Source organism: Lithobates pipiens, unplaced genomic scaffold, assembly GCF_037356315.1.
Source record: "Lithobates pipiens isolate NorthernLeopardFrog02 unplaced genomic scaffold, aLitPip1_a1.2 Scaffold_106, whole genome shotgun sequence".
NCBI classification, from domain to species: Eukaryota; Metazoa; Chordata; class Amphibia; order Anura; family Ranidae; genus Lithobates; species Lithobates pipiens.
In genome coordinates, this window is record NW_027507692.1 from 210,496 (window position 1) to 225,228 (window position 14,733).

The 14,733-nt window shown below is 56.9% G+C and overlaps 1 protein-coding gene across 3 annotated transcripts in view; it reads right to left on the reverse strand.

The window, feature by feature from the left end:
• Window positions 1-14,733, reverse strand: part of LOC143958445 (protein sel-1 homolog 3-like) — a 235,941-nt gene that overhangs the window by 125,620 nt on the left and 95,588 nt on the right. For 2 of the 3 annotated variants that reach the window (XM_077467819.1, XM_077467817.1), the window contains exons 9-10: window positions 7,194-7,337; window positions 4,401-4,606 (exon numbers count right to left, since the gene is read on the reverse strand). In XM_077467819.1, coding sequence (XP_077323945.1) covers window positions 4,401-4,606; window positions 7,194-7,337 — 350 coding nt within the window. The remainder of the gene's footprint in view (window positions 1-4,400; window positions 4,607-7,193; window positions 7,338-14,733) is intronic. The other variant, XM_077467818.1, reaches the window with a different exon arrangement.

Consider the following 14,733-nt stretch of genomic DNA (forward strand, 5'->3'; position numbering starts at 1 on the left):
TAGGGTTGGGGTCAGAGGTGGGGTGTTGGGGTCAGAAGTTTAGGGATAGGGTTGGGGTCAGAGGTGGGGCAGAGGTTAGGGTTGGGGTCAGAGGTGGGGTGTTGGGGCCAGCCTTCTTTGTGGAGGACAGTGGTACACCCGTTGCAGGTTTTTGTGTGTCACTCTTTAGGTGTGTGCACTTTTTTTGGCACCGGGGGGAAGTTTTTGGGTGTGTTTTACATGCCACGGGCTTTTAAAAAAAAAAAAACAGAGATGGAAATATCGATTTTTCTTGTCATCTGTTTCCTTGGTGGGACGTCTTCCATCCTGTGTCAGGGACCACGCAGGACTAGCCCTCATCTCTCTACCATAAAATAAACTATTTGGTCGAGAATTGCATTTCGGTTCAAAACGTTATCTAGTACCGGACTACCTCTAGGACCGGGCTGTCCAGGACCGGACTGTCTAGGACCGGACTGTCTAGGACCGGACTGTCTAGGACCGGACTGTCTAGGACCGGACTGTCTAGGACCGGACTGTCTAGGACCGGACTGTCTAGGACCGGACTGTCTAGGACCGGACTGTCAAGGACCGGACTGTCTAGGACCGGACTGTCTAGGACCGGACTGTCAAGGACCGGACTGTCTAGGACCGGACTGTCAAGGACTGGACTGTCAAGGACCGGACTCTCTAGGACCGGACTGTCTAGTACCAGACTGTCTAGTACCAGACTGTCAAGGACCGGACTGTCAAGGACCGGACTGTCAAGGACCGGACTGTCAAGGACCGGACTGTCAAGGACCGGACTGTCTAGGGCCGGACTGTCAAGGACTGGACTGTCAAGGACCGGACTCTCTAGGACCGGACTGTCTAGGACCGGACTGTCAAGGGACGGACTATCTAGGGCCCGGACTGTCAAGGACCGGACTGTCTAGGACCGGACTGTCTAGGACCGGACTGTCTAGGACCGGACTTTCACTTACAGTCTGTGTCCCCGATGAATGGATTCCTCCTTTCTATATGTCCTGGTGTCACAGCTGCCACCAGAACAGGCGATGAGAAGTCCTCTTCCGAGGAGGACCCTGTGATGGTGAGACCTGTAAAGAGGGGCTTTCCTCTCAGATCGGGGAGATTTCCAATCACTTCTCATCACTTGGACAGTAAAGAAGAATCTTCCCAATGGGGACACAAATAATAGCAAAAACCCGAAGGAGCTACAACACTTCATGCAAAACATGTTTGGTTATCGGTCTGCCCTTCTATGGTTTTATGGTAAGGAAATTTAAAGTGAATAAATGTTCCCAGGAGGAGCGAAGCTGCAGTAATGGCGCCTACACACGAGCGGAATGTCCGACACACAAAGTCAGACGGAAGCTTTTCATCGTATATTCCGATCGTGGGTGGGGCCAAGTCTGACTTTTTATTTTTTACGAAAATTCTGACTGACCCAGAAATAGAACATGTTCTAAATCTTTCCGACGGAACCAATTCCTATCGGGAATACCGCCCGTCTGTACGCTGTTCTGATGGACCAAAAACAGCGCATGCTCTGAAGCGAGTACGAGACGGAGACTACCGGCTACGAACTTCCTTTTTCTAGTCCCGTCGTACGTGTTGTATGTCACCGCGTTCTTAACGATCGGACTTTGGTGTGTACGCATGACAGTTCCAGCGGAGTTTATTCCGACAGGAAAACCGGTCATGTGCACGCGGCATAAGAGGACCCAGCGGGATAAAAAGAGGGGAAGAGCGAGGGGGAAGAGCGAGGGGGAAGAGCTAGGGGGAAGAGCGAGGGGGGAAGAGCGAGGGGGGAAGAGCGAGGGGGGAAGAGCGAGGGGGGAAGAGCGAGGGGGGAAGAGCGAGGGGGGAAGAGCGAGGGGGAATAGCGAGGGGAAGAGCTAGGGGGAAGAACAAGGGGGAAGAGCGAGGGGGAAGAGCGAGGGGGAAGAGCGAGGGGGAAGAGCGAGGGGGAAGAGCGAGGGGGAAGAGCGAGGGGGAAGAGCGAGGGGGAAGAGCGAGGGGGAAGAGCGGGGGGAAAAGCAAGGGGGAAGAGCGAGGGAAGAGCGAGGGGGAAGAGCGAGAGGGAAGAGCGAGAGGGGAAGAGCGAGGGGGAAGAGCGAGGGAGAAGAGCGAGGGGGAAGAGCGAGGGGGAAGAACGAGGGGGAAGAACGAGGGGGAAGAGCGAGAGGGGAAGAGCGAGGGGAAGAGCGAGGGGAAGAGCGAGGGGAAGAGCGAGGGGGAAGAGCGAGGGGAAGAGCGAGGGGAAGAGCGAGGGGGAAGAGCGAGGGGGAAGAGCGAGGGAGAAGAGCGAGGGGGAAGAGCGAGGGGGAAGAGCAAGGGGGAAGAGCAAGGGGGAAGAACAAGAGGAAAGAGCGAGGGGGAAGAGCGAGGGGGAAGAGCGAGGGGGAAGAGCGAGGGGGAAGAGAGAGGGAAGAGCGAGGGAAGAGCGAGGGAAGAGCGAGGGGGAAGAGCGAGGGGGAAGAGCGAGGGGGAAGAACAAGGTGGAAGAGCGAGGGAAGAGCGAGGGGGAAGAGCGAGGGGGAAGAGCGAGGGGGAAGAGAGAGGGAAGAGAGAGGGAAGAGCGAGGGAAGAGCTAGGGAGAAGAGCGAGGGGGAAGATCGAGGGGGAAGAGCGAGGGGAAGAGCGAGGGGGAAGAGCGAGGGGAAGAGCGAGGGGGAAGAGCAAGGGGGGAAGAGCGAGGGGAAGAGCAAGGGGAAGAGCAAGGGGAAAGAGCGAGGGGGGAAGAGCGAGGGGGGAAGAGCGAGGGGGAAGAACAAGGGGAAAGAGCGAGGGGGGAAGAGCGAGGGGGGAAGAGCAAGGTGGAAGAGCGAGGGGGGAAGAGCGAGGGGGAAGAGCGAGGGGGAAGAGCGAGGGGGAAGAACAAGAGGAAAGAGCGAGGGGGGAAGAGCGAGGGGGAAGAGCGAGGGGGAAGAACAAGAGGAAAGAGCGATGGGGGAAGAGCGAGGGGGGAAGAGCGAGGGGGGAAGAGCAGGGGGAAGAGCGAGGGGGAAGAACAAGGGGAAAGAGCGAGGGGGGAAGAGCGAGGGGGGAAGAGCAAGGGGGGAAGAACGAGGGGGAAGAGCGAGGGGGAAGAGCGAGGGGGAAGAGCAAGGGGGAAGAACAAGGTGGAAGAGCGAGGGGGAAGAGCAAGGGGGAAGAACAAGAGGAAAGAGCGAGGGGGGAAGAGCGAGGGGGAAGAGCGAGGGGGAAGAGCGAGGGGGAAGAGCGAGGGGGAAGAACGAGGGGGAAGAGCGAAGGGGGAAGAGCGAGGGGGAAGAGCGAGAGGGAAGAGAGAGGGAAGAGCGTGGGAAGAGCGAGGGAAGAGCTAGGGAGAAGAGCGAGGGGGAAGATCGAGGGGAAGAGCTAGGGGGCAGAGCGAGGGGGAAGAGCGAGGGGGAAGAGAGAGGGGGAAGAGCAAGGGGGAAGAGCAAGGGGGAAGAGCAAGGGGGAAGAGCGAGGGGGAAGAGCGAGGGGGAAGAGCGAGGGAAGAGCGAGGGGGAAGAGCAAGGGGGAAGAGCGAGGGAAGAGCGAGGGGAAGAGCGAGGGGGAAGAGAGAGGGGGAAGAGCGAGAGGGAAGAGCGAGGGAAGAGCGAGGGAGAAGAGCGAGGGGGAAGATCGAGGGGAAGAGCTAGGGGGCAGATCGAGGGGGAAGAGCGAGGGGGAAGAGCGAGGGGGAAGAGCGAGGGGGAAGAGCAGGGGGAAGAGCGAGGGGGAAGAGCGAGGGGAAGAGCGAGGGGAAGAGCAAGGGGGAAGAGCGAGAGGGGAAGAGCTAGGGGGAAGAGCGAGGGGAAGAGCGGGGGGAAGAGCGGGGGGGAAGAGCTAGGGGGAAGAGCGAGGGGAAGAGCGAGGGGAAGAGCGAGGGGGAAGAGCGAGGGGAAGAGCAAGGGGGAAGAGCAAGGGGGAAGAGCGAGGGGGAAGAGCTAGGGGGAAGAGCGAGTGAAGAGCGAGGGGGAAGAGCGAGGGGAAGAGTGAGGGGGAGGAGCGAGGGGGAAGATCGAGGGGAAGAGCGAGGGGGAAGAGCGAGGGGGAAGAGCGAGTGAAGAGCGAGTGAAGAGCGAGGGGAAGAGTGAGGGGGAGGAGCGAGGGGGAAGATCGAGGGGAAGAGCGAGGGGGAAGAAGGAGGGGGAAGAGCGAGGGGGAGGAGCGAGGGGGAAGATCGAGGGGAAGAGCGAGGGGGAAGAAGGAGGGGGAAGAGCGAGGGGGAAGAGCGAGGGGGAAGAAGGAGGGGGAAGAGCGAGGGGGAAGAGCGAGGGGGAAGATCGAGGGGAAGAGCGAGGGGGAAGATCGAGGGGAAGAGCGAGGGGGAAGAGCGAGGGGAAGAGATAGGGGGAAGAGTGAGGGGGAAGAGCGAGGGGGAAGAGCGAGGGGAAGAGCGAGGGGAAGAGCGAGGCAGCAGTCATGGGACTCTTCTCTCACCATACCTTGCACTGGTCTCTTCGCACTCCCAGGCCAGTTTGGAAGAGGACAGATGCCAGGAAGAGAGCGGGGTGGTACCCCAGGCAGCCGGCTTGTAGGAGGAGCGGCATGGACTTCCGGATCAGCGACAGACCATTGGGAGCCAAGACTCTTCTCAGGTACATCCTGTGCAGCGCTCGTCCAAAGAGCTCGCCCGTGAAGTTTCTGTGACCTGAATAAAAGATGAAACGTGATAATAAGTTGTGCAAAGAGCCATGCAATCTGTGCAATTTCACTACCACTCACCATACAATCAGATTGTATCTTGCATCAGCCCACCAAACTGATCATTAAAACAAAAGCTCTGATTGGTTGTTGGATAAATTAGACTTTAAAATGGCAAAGCTCCACAGAAAAATCCTTCTCTAGGAGCTGACACTACAAGATGCCCACCATGATACCCTATAAGCCCTTGTGCCCCTCTCTGATATCGTTTCAGGTTACTGGAGATTGACTTTTCCCAACTTCATGGCTAATTTCAACTATTTACTATCCCCATCCAACCATGTACCCTTAGGGTCCGTTCATGCCATCCAACCATGTATTCTTAGGGTCCATTCATGCCATCCAACCATGTACCCTTAGGGTCCATTCATGCCATCCAACCATGTACCCTTAAGCCCCGTACACACGAGCGGACTTTTCGACATCCAAACTCCGACGGACTGAGTCCGGCGGACTATCCGATCGTGTGTGGGCTGCAACGGACTTTAGCGAAGCTAAAGTCTGACGGACTTTAGAAATGAAGCATGCTTTAAATTTTCCCGACGGAACTCCGCCGGACCCGGTCCCCTTAGAAAAATTCGCTCGTGTGTATGCTACTCCGACGGACTAAAACCGACGCTAGGGCAGCTATTGGCTACTGTCTATGAACTTCCTACGTCGAATCCCGTTGTACGTCATCACGTTCGACTCCGTCGGAGTTTGGTGTGATGGTGTGTGGCCAAGTCCGTTCGGTCGAAAAGTCCGCCAGAACTCCGTCGGAACTCCGGCGGAACTCCTTTGGAGGTCTGTCAGACTTAATCCCTCTCGTGTGTACGGGGCATTAGGGTCCGTTCATGCCATCCAACCATGTATTCTTAGGGTCCGTTCATGCCATCCAACCATGTACCCTTAGGGTCCATTCATGCCATCCAACCATGTACCCTTAGGGTCCATTCATGCCATCCAACCATGTACCCTTAGGGTCCGTTCATGCCATCCAACCATGTACCCTTAGGGTCCATTCATGCCATCCAACCATGTACCCTTAGGGTCCGTTCATGCCATCCAACCATGTACCCTTAGGGTCCATTCATGCCATCCAACCATGTACCCTTAGGGTCCGTTCATGCCATCCAACCATGTACCCTTAGGGTCCATTCATGCCATCCAACCATGTACCCTTAGGGTCCATTCATGCCATCCAACCATGTACCCTTAGGGTCCGTTCATGCCATCCAACCATGTACCCTTAGGGTCCGTTCATGCCATCCAACCATGTACCCTTAGGGTCCGTTCATGCCATCCAACCATGTACCCTTAGGGTCCGTTCATGCCATCCAACCATGTACCCTTACGGTCCGTTCATGCCATCCAACCATGTATTCTTAGGGTCCATTCATGCCATCCAACCATGTACCCTTAGGGTCCATTCATGCCATCCAACCATGTACCCTTAGGGTCCATTCATGCCATCCAACCATGTATTCTTAGGGTCCATTCATGCCATCCAACCATGTACCCTTACGTTCCATTCATGCCATCCAACCATGTACCCTTAGGGTCCATTCATGCCATCCAACCATGTACCCTTAGGGTCCATTCATGCCATCCAACCATGTACCCTTACGTTCCATTCATGCCATCCAACCATGTACCCTTAGGGTCCATTCATGCCATCCAACCATGTATTCTTAGGGTCCATTCATGCCATCCAACCATGTACCCTTAGGGTCCATTCATGCCATCCAACCATGTATTCTTAGGGTCCATTCATGCCATCCAACCATGTACCCTTACGTTCCATTCATGCCATCCAACCATGTACCCTTAGGGTCCATTCATGCCATCCAACCATGTATTCTTAGGGTCCATTCATGCCATCCAACCATGTATTCTTAGGGTCCATTCATGCCATCCAACCATGTACCCTTAGGGTCCATTCATGCCATCCAACCATGTATTCTTAGGGTCCATTCATGCCTTCCAACCATATACTCTTCGGACCCATTCAAACCATCCAATGATGTACTCTTAGGACCCATTCACCCCATCCAATGATGTACCCTTAGGACCCGTTCACCCCATCCAATGATGTACCCTTAGGACCCTTTTACCCCCATCCAATGATGTACTCTTAGGACCCGTTCACCCCATCCAATGATGTACTCTTAGGACCCGTTCAGGCCATCGTGCTGCAGTAACCAGTGTGTTGGCGCAATGCATGGTAACATGCGTTATACACGCTGTGCAGTGATGTGCCATGCATTCTGGCTTTGCCATTGGCTAATGCAGAGCGACGGTGTAAATGGGCCCTTCTCTCATTTCATATCAGAGGTTTACAACCACTATAAGCTACTGAGGTCTGTAAACAATGGGAATTTTAGGAAAAGCTGTAAGAAAACGGGAAAAGGCGGCATTGAAAAATTCATCCAGAATATTTCCTGTTATCCTGAGGAATATTGAGTGCCGACCATAATGAATCCACAGAAATATTCCGCATTACCTGGGGCAGAAGTGCAATGTTGTGGTCACATGTCGGCGGAAGGTGCACTTACCTCCCCGAGCGGCCCTTTTCCTCAGCAGTTTTGTGATAAGTGCCCTGTGGGGGGGAGGGGGTCCTTCCCACTCTGAACATTGCGGAAAGGCATTTTCCGGCAGGAAGCGAGCCGTAAGATCACTATAGGGGTCTCCGCAGTCTTCTGGGAACCATGTGACCGAGAAACAGACAAAGGAACCAATCAGAAGTAAGAAAAAGCAAAACAAAGTAACAGGTTGGGGAAGTGGTGACATCAGACAGATTCACATTGAATGCTCAGAAGGATCGCAGTGTGGCCCCTGACCCAATACTCAGAAGGATGGCAGTGTGGCCCCTGACCCAATACTCAGAAGGATCGCAGTGTGGCCCCTGACCCAATACTCAGAAGGATGGCAGTGTGGCCCCTGACCCAATACTCAGAAGGATCGCAGTGTGGCCCCTGACCCAATACTCAGAAGGATCGCAGTGTGGCCCCTGACCCAATACTCAGAAGGATCGCAGTGTGGCCCCTGACCTCCTCTTCATTTCTCTCCAGAAGGGCGGCACCTTCTCTGTTCAGGCAACATCCAGGGTCACCATCTACTTCCTGGCCTGAGAGGCCGGTGTCCTATCACATTGTGTCCCCCGTCAGATAGTGTCCGCTGTGTAGTGCGCATGCGCAGGACGCGCAGATTCCGAAAATCTCAGAAGATGAGCGGCGCCCCGAGTCCAGGTTTTAGCTCCATCATCCAAGTGGACATAGAGTTGGAATAAAAAGAGCCGAGCGCAGCGAGGGGCGAGCCCAGGGAGGGGCCCTCTAATATCGCCAGCCCTATGTCCACTTGGATGGTGGGGCCCCCACCTGCACTCACAGCGCAGGTGCCGTTCAGCTTCCGAGATTTTCAGAATCTCCTTCTGCTCTGTACTGCGCAAGCGCTGCGCCTGCACAGTACGGGGCGGACAGTATCCGATGGACGGACGTTATATGTCAGAACACCGGCGATGAGAGATGACACAATCATGTAAATCCTGGTGCCTGTGCAGTTCTTGGCTGTTTTCACAAATGTCTGACACAGATCAGACCCTCCTGGAGTCTTTGTGACTTGCTACAAAGTTACAGTGTACAGTCTGATCACTGGGGGGAGGGGAGGTGGGGGAAATGCCTCCTACCCCTTCTACAAAGTTACAATGTACAGTCTGCTCACTGGGGGAGGGGAGGTGGGGGAAATGCCTTCTACCCATCTACAAAGTTACAATGTACAGTCTGATCACTGGGGGAGGGGAGGTCGGGGAAATGCCTCCTACCCATCTACAAAGTTACAATGTACAGTCTGATCACTGGGGGAGGGGAGGTGGGGGAAATGCCTCCTACCCATCTACAAAGTTACAATGTACAGTCTGATCACTGGGGGAGGGGAGGTGGGGGAAATGCCTTCTACCCATCTACAAAGTTACAATGTACAGTCTGATCACTGGGGGAGGGGAGGTCGGGGAAATGCCTTCTACCCATCTACAAAGTTACAATGTACAGTCTGATCACTGGGGGAGGGGAGGTGGGGGAAATGCCTTCTACCCATCTACAAAGTTACAATGTACAGTCTGATCACTGGGGGAGGGGAGGTGGGGGAAATGCCTAAGTTTAGGTGACATCTGATTGGAGCTTAAGCATGAATGATAAAAGGTGGGGCTTTTCTAAAAAATGATACAATTGCTGAACATTGTGACGTGTGGAATGTGTTCCTCGGGGTAGTCTAGGGCAGTGATGGGGAACCTTGGCACCCCAGATGTTTTGGAACTACATTTCCCATGATGCTCATCTACACTGCAGAGTGCCAGAGCATCATGGGAAATGTAGTTCCAAAACATCTGGGGTGCCGAGGTTCCCCAACACTGGTCTAGGGTGAAGTCCCTGATATGTTCCATACATCTACATGGGGGTCCCAACTTCTTCCCCAGATCTGTGACCATAAGACACGGGGGGAGGGGGTCCCATGGATGTGTCTCGGAGAACAGTCTATGGCAGGGTTCCTCCAATGGTTGTAGGGGTCTCTTTAGCATTGACTGATTTTTGCCTCTCAGATAAGTTCCCGGTGACCTCAGTGATCTTTTTATCTCTCTGTAGGGGGGAAATTCTTCCCCAAGACCACAGATGTAAAGAGCGTTCTTCCATGGACCATCCCACAAATTTATCATGAGTTGTACATACAGCCATTTATAACGGGGGTTCCCCGAGACCGAAAGGTTACCTCAAGTGTTCCTCAGTGTTGAAAAGGTTGAGAACATCTGGTCTATGGTGAAGGCCCTCTGGACCATATGACATGGGGGGAGGTGGGCCGAGGACAACCTATGGTGAAGGCTCTCTGGGCCATATGACACTGGGGGGAGGTGGGCCGAGGACAACCTATGGTGAAGGCCCTCTGGACCATATGACACTGGGGGGAGGTGGGCCGATGACAACCTATGGTGAAGGCCCTCTGGACCATATGACACTGGGGGGAGGTGGGCCGATGACAACCTATGGTGAAGGCCCTCTGGACCATATGACACTGGGGGGAGGTGGGCCGAGGACAACCTATGGTGAAGGCCCTCTGGACCATATGACACTGGGGGAAGGGAACATTGGTATGTCTCAGAGAACAGTCTATGGTGAAGGCCCTGATATGTTCCATACATCTACCTGTGGGTCCCAACTTCTTCCCCAGATCTGTGACCATATGACATGGGGGTAGGGGGGGTCCCATGGATGTGTCACAGAGAACAGTCTATAGTGAAGGCCCTCTGTGACCATATGACATGGGGGGGGGGACATAGGAGGAAAATCTGATAAAGGCCTTCTGGACCATATGACGGGAGGAGGGGGGGTGGTCCCATGGATGAGTTTTAGAGGACAGACTATGGTGAAGGCCCTCTGTGACCATATGACACGGAGGGTGGGGGGGGGGGCAGAGGACAATCTATGGTGAAGGCCCTCCGGACCATATGACACTGGGAGGAAGTGGGCCAAGGACAACCTATGGTGAAGGCCCTCTAGACCATATGACACTGGGGGGAGGTGGGCCGAGGACAACCTATGGTGAAGGCCCTCTGGACCATATGACACGGAGGGGCAGAGGACAATCTATGGTGAAGGCCCTCTGGACCATATGACACTGGGGGGAGGTGGGCCGAGGACAACCTATGGTGAAGGCCCTCTGGACTATATGACACGGGGGCGAGGTGGGCCGAGGACAACCTATGGTGAAGGCCCTCTGGACCATATGACACAGTGGGGGCAGAGGACAATCTATGGTGAAGGCCCTCTGGACCATATGACACTGGGGGGAGGTGGGCCGAGGACAACCTATGGTGAAGGCCCTCTGGACTATATGACACGGGGGGGAGGTGGGCCGAGGACAACCTATGGTGAAGGCCCTCTGGACCATATGACACGGTGGGGGCAGAGGACAATCTATGGTGAAGGCCCTCTGGACCATATGACACTGGGGGGAGGTGGGCCGAGGACAATCTATGGTGAAGGCCCTCTGGACCATATGACACTGGGGGGAGGTGGGCCGATGACAACCTATGGTGAAAGCCCTCTGGACTATATGACACGGTGGGGGCAGAGGACAATCTATGGTGAAGGCCCTCTGGACCATATGACACTGGGGGTAGGTGGGCCGAGGACAACCTATGGTGAGGGCCCTCTGGACCATATGACACTTGGGGGAGGTGGGCCGAGGACAACCTATGGTGAAGGACCTCTGGACCATATGACACTGGGGGGAGGTGGGCCGAGGACAACCTATGGTGAAGGCCCTCTGGACCATATGACACTGGGAGGAGGTGGGCCGAGGACAACCTATGGTGAAGGCCCTCTGGACCATATGACACTGGGGGGAGGTGGGCAGAGGACAACCTATGGTGAAGGCCCTCTGGGCCATATGACACTGGGGGGAGGCGAGCCGAGGACAACCTATGGTGAAGGCCCTCTGGACCATATGACACTGGGGGGAGGCGGGCCGAGGACAACCTATGGTGAAGGCTCTCTGGGCCATATGACACTGGGGGGAGGTGGGCTGAGGACAAGCTATGGTGAAGGCCCTCTGGACCATATGACACTGGGGTAGGTGGGCCAAGGACAACCTATGGTGAAGGCCCTCTGGACCATATGACACTGGGGGGAGGTGGGCCGGGGACAACCTATGGTGAAGGCCCTCTGGACCATATGACACTGGGGGGAGGTGGGCCGGGGACAACCTATGGTGAAGGCCCTCTGGACCAAATGACACTGGGGGGAGGTGGGCCGAGGACAACCTATGGTGAAGGCCCTCTAGACCATATGACACTGGGGGGAGGTGGGCCGAGGACAACCTATGGTGAAGGCCCTCTGGGCCATATGACACTGGGGGGAGGTGGGCCGAGGACAAGCTATGGTGAAGGCCCTCTGGGCCATATGACACTGGGGGGAGGTGGGCCAAGGACAACCTATGGTGAAGGCCCTCTGGGCCATATGACACTGGGGGGAGGTGGGCCAGGGACAACCTATGGTGAAGGCCCTCTGGACCATATGACACTGGGGGGAGGTGGGCCGGGGACAACCTATGGTGAAGGCCCTCTTGGCCATATGACACTGGGGGAGGTGGGCCGAGGACAACCTATGGTGAAGGTCCTCTGGGCCATATGACACTGGGGGGAGGTGGGCCGGGGACAACCTATGGTGAAGGCCCTCTGGACCATATGACACTGGGGGAGGTGGGCCGGGGACAACCTATGGTGAAGGCTCTCTGGTCCATATGACACTGGGGGGAGGTGGGCCGAGGACAACCTATGGTGAAGGCCCTCTGGACCATATGACACTGGGGGGAGGTGGGCCGAGGACAACCTATGGTGAAGGCTCTCTGGACCATATGACACTGGGGGGAGGTGGGCCGGGGACAACCTATGGTGAAGGCTCTCTGGACCAAATGACACTGGGAGGAGCTGGGCTGAGGACAACCTATGGTGAAGGCCCTCTGGGCCATATGACACTGGGGGGAGGTGGGCCGAGGACAACCTATGGTGAAGGCTCTCTGGACCATATGACACTGGGGGGAGGAGGGCCGGGGACAACCTATGGTGAAGGCCCTCTGGGCCATATGACACTGGGGGGAGGTGGGCCGAGGACAACCTATGGTGAAGGCCCTCTGGACCATATGACACTGGGGGGATGTGGGCCGGGGACAACCTATGGTGAAGGCCCTCTGGACCATATGACACTGGGGGGATGTGGGCCGGGGACAACCTATGGTGAAGGCCCTCTGGACCATATGACACTGGGGGGAGGTGGGCCGGGGGCCACCTATGGTGAAGGCACTCTGGACCATATGACACCGGGGGGAGGTGGGCCGAGGACAACCTATGGTGAAGGCACTCTGGACCATATGACACTGGGGGAGGTGGGCCGAGGACAACCTATGGTGAAGGCCCTCTGGACCATATCACACTGGGGGGGAGGTGGGCCGGGGACAACCTATGGTGAAGGCTCTCTGGACCATATGACACTGGGGGTAGGTGGGCCGAGGACAACCTATGGTGAAGGCCCTCTGGGCCATATGAAACTGGGGGGAGGTGGGCCGGGGACAACCTATGGTGAAGGCCCTCTGGACCATATGACACTGGGGGGAGGTGGGCCGAGGACAACCTATGGTGAAGGCCCTCTGGACCATATGAAACTGGGGGGAGGTGGGCCGGGGGCCACCTATGGTGAAGGCACTCTGGACCATATGACACTGGGGGGAGGTGGGCCAAGGACAACCTATGGTGAAGGCCCTCTGGACCATATGACACTGGGGGGAGGTGGGCTGAGGACAACCTATGGTGAAGGCCCACTGGGCCATATGACACTGGGGGGAGGTGGGCCGAGGACAACCTATGGTGAAGGCCCTCTGGACCATATGACACTGGGGGAGGTGGGCCGAGGACAACCTATGGTGAAGGCCCTCTGGGCCATATGACACTGGGGGGAGGTGGGCCGGGGACAACCTATGGTGAAGGCCCTCTGGGCCATATGACACTGGGGGTAGGTGGGCCGGGGACAACCTATGGTGAAGGCCCTCTGGGCCATATGAAACTGGGGGGAGGTGGGCCGGGGACAACCTATGGTGAAGGCCCTCTGGACCATATGACACTGGGGGGAGGTGGGCCGAGGACAACCTATGGTGAAGGCCCTCTGGACCATATGAAACTGGGGGGAGGTGGGCCGGGGACAACCTATGGTGAAGGCCCTCTGGACCATATGACACTGGGGGGAGGTGGGCCGGGGGCCACCTATGGTGAAGGCACTCTGGACCATATGACACTGGGGGGAGGTGGGCCAAGGACAACCTATGGTGAAGGCCCTCTGGACCATATGACACTGGGGGGAGGTGGGCTGAGGACAACCTATGGTGAAGGCCCACTGGGCCATATGACACTGGGGGGAGGTGGGCCGAGGACAACCTATGGTGAAGGCCCTCTGGACCATATGACACTGGGGGAGGTGGGCCGAGGACAACCTATGGTGAAGGCCCTCTGGGCCATATGACACTGGGGGGAGGTGGGCCGGGGACAACCTATGGTGAAGGCCCTCTGGGCCATATGACACTGGGGGTAGGTGGGCCGGGGACAACCTATGGTGAAGGCCCTCTGGGCCATATGACACTGGGGGGAGGTGGGCCGGGGACAACCTATGGTGAAGGCCCTCTGGGCCATATGACACTGGGGGTAGGTGGGCCGGGGACAACCTATGGTGAAGGCCCTCTGGGCCATATGACACTGGGGGGAAGGTGGGCCGGGGACAACCTATGGTGAAGGCCCTCTGGGCCATATGACACTGGGGGTAGGTGGGCCGGGGACAACCTATGGTGAAGGCCCTCTGGGCCATATGAAACTGGGGGGAGGTGGGCCGGGGACAACCTATGGTGAAGGACCTCTGGACCATATGACACTGGGGGGAGGTGGGCCGAGGACAACCTATGGTGAAGGCCCTCTGGACCATATGACACTGGGGGAGGTGGGCCGAGGACAACCTATGGTGAAGGCCCTGTGGGCCATATGACACTGGGGGGAGGTGGGCCGGGGACAACCTATGGTGAAGGCCCTCTGGGCCATATGACACTGGGGGTAGGTGGGCCGGGGACAACCTATGGTGAAGGCCCTCTGGGCCATATGACACTGGGGGGAGGTGGGCCGGGGACAACCTATGGTGAAGGCCCTCTGGGCCATATGACACTGGGGGGATGTGGGCCGGGGACAACCTATGGTGAAGGCCCTCTGGGCCATATGACACTGGGGGGAGGTGGGCCGGGGACAACCTATGGTGAAGGCCCTCTGGGCCATATGACACTGGGGGTAGGTGGGCCGGGGACAACCTATGGTGAAGGCCCTCTGGGCCATATGACACTGGGGGGAGGTGGGCCGGGGACAACCTATGGTGAAGGCCCTCTGGGCCATATGACACTGGGGGTAGGTGGGCCGGGGACAACCTATGGTGAAGGCCCTCTGGGCCATATGACACTGGGGGGAAGGTGGGCCGGGGACAACCTATGGTGAAGGCCCTCTGGGCCATATGACACTGGGGG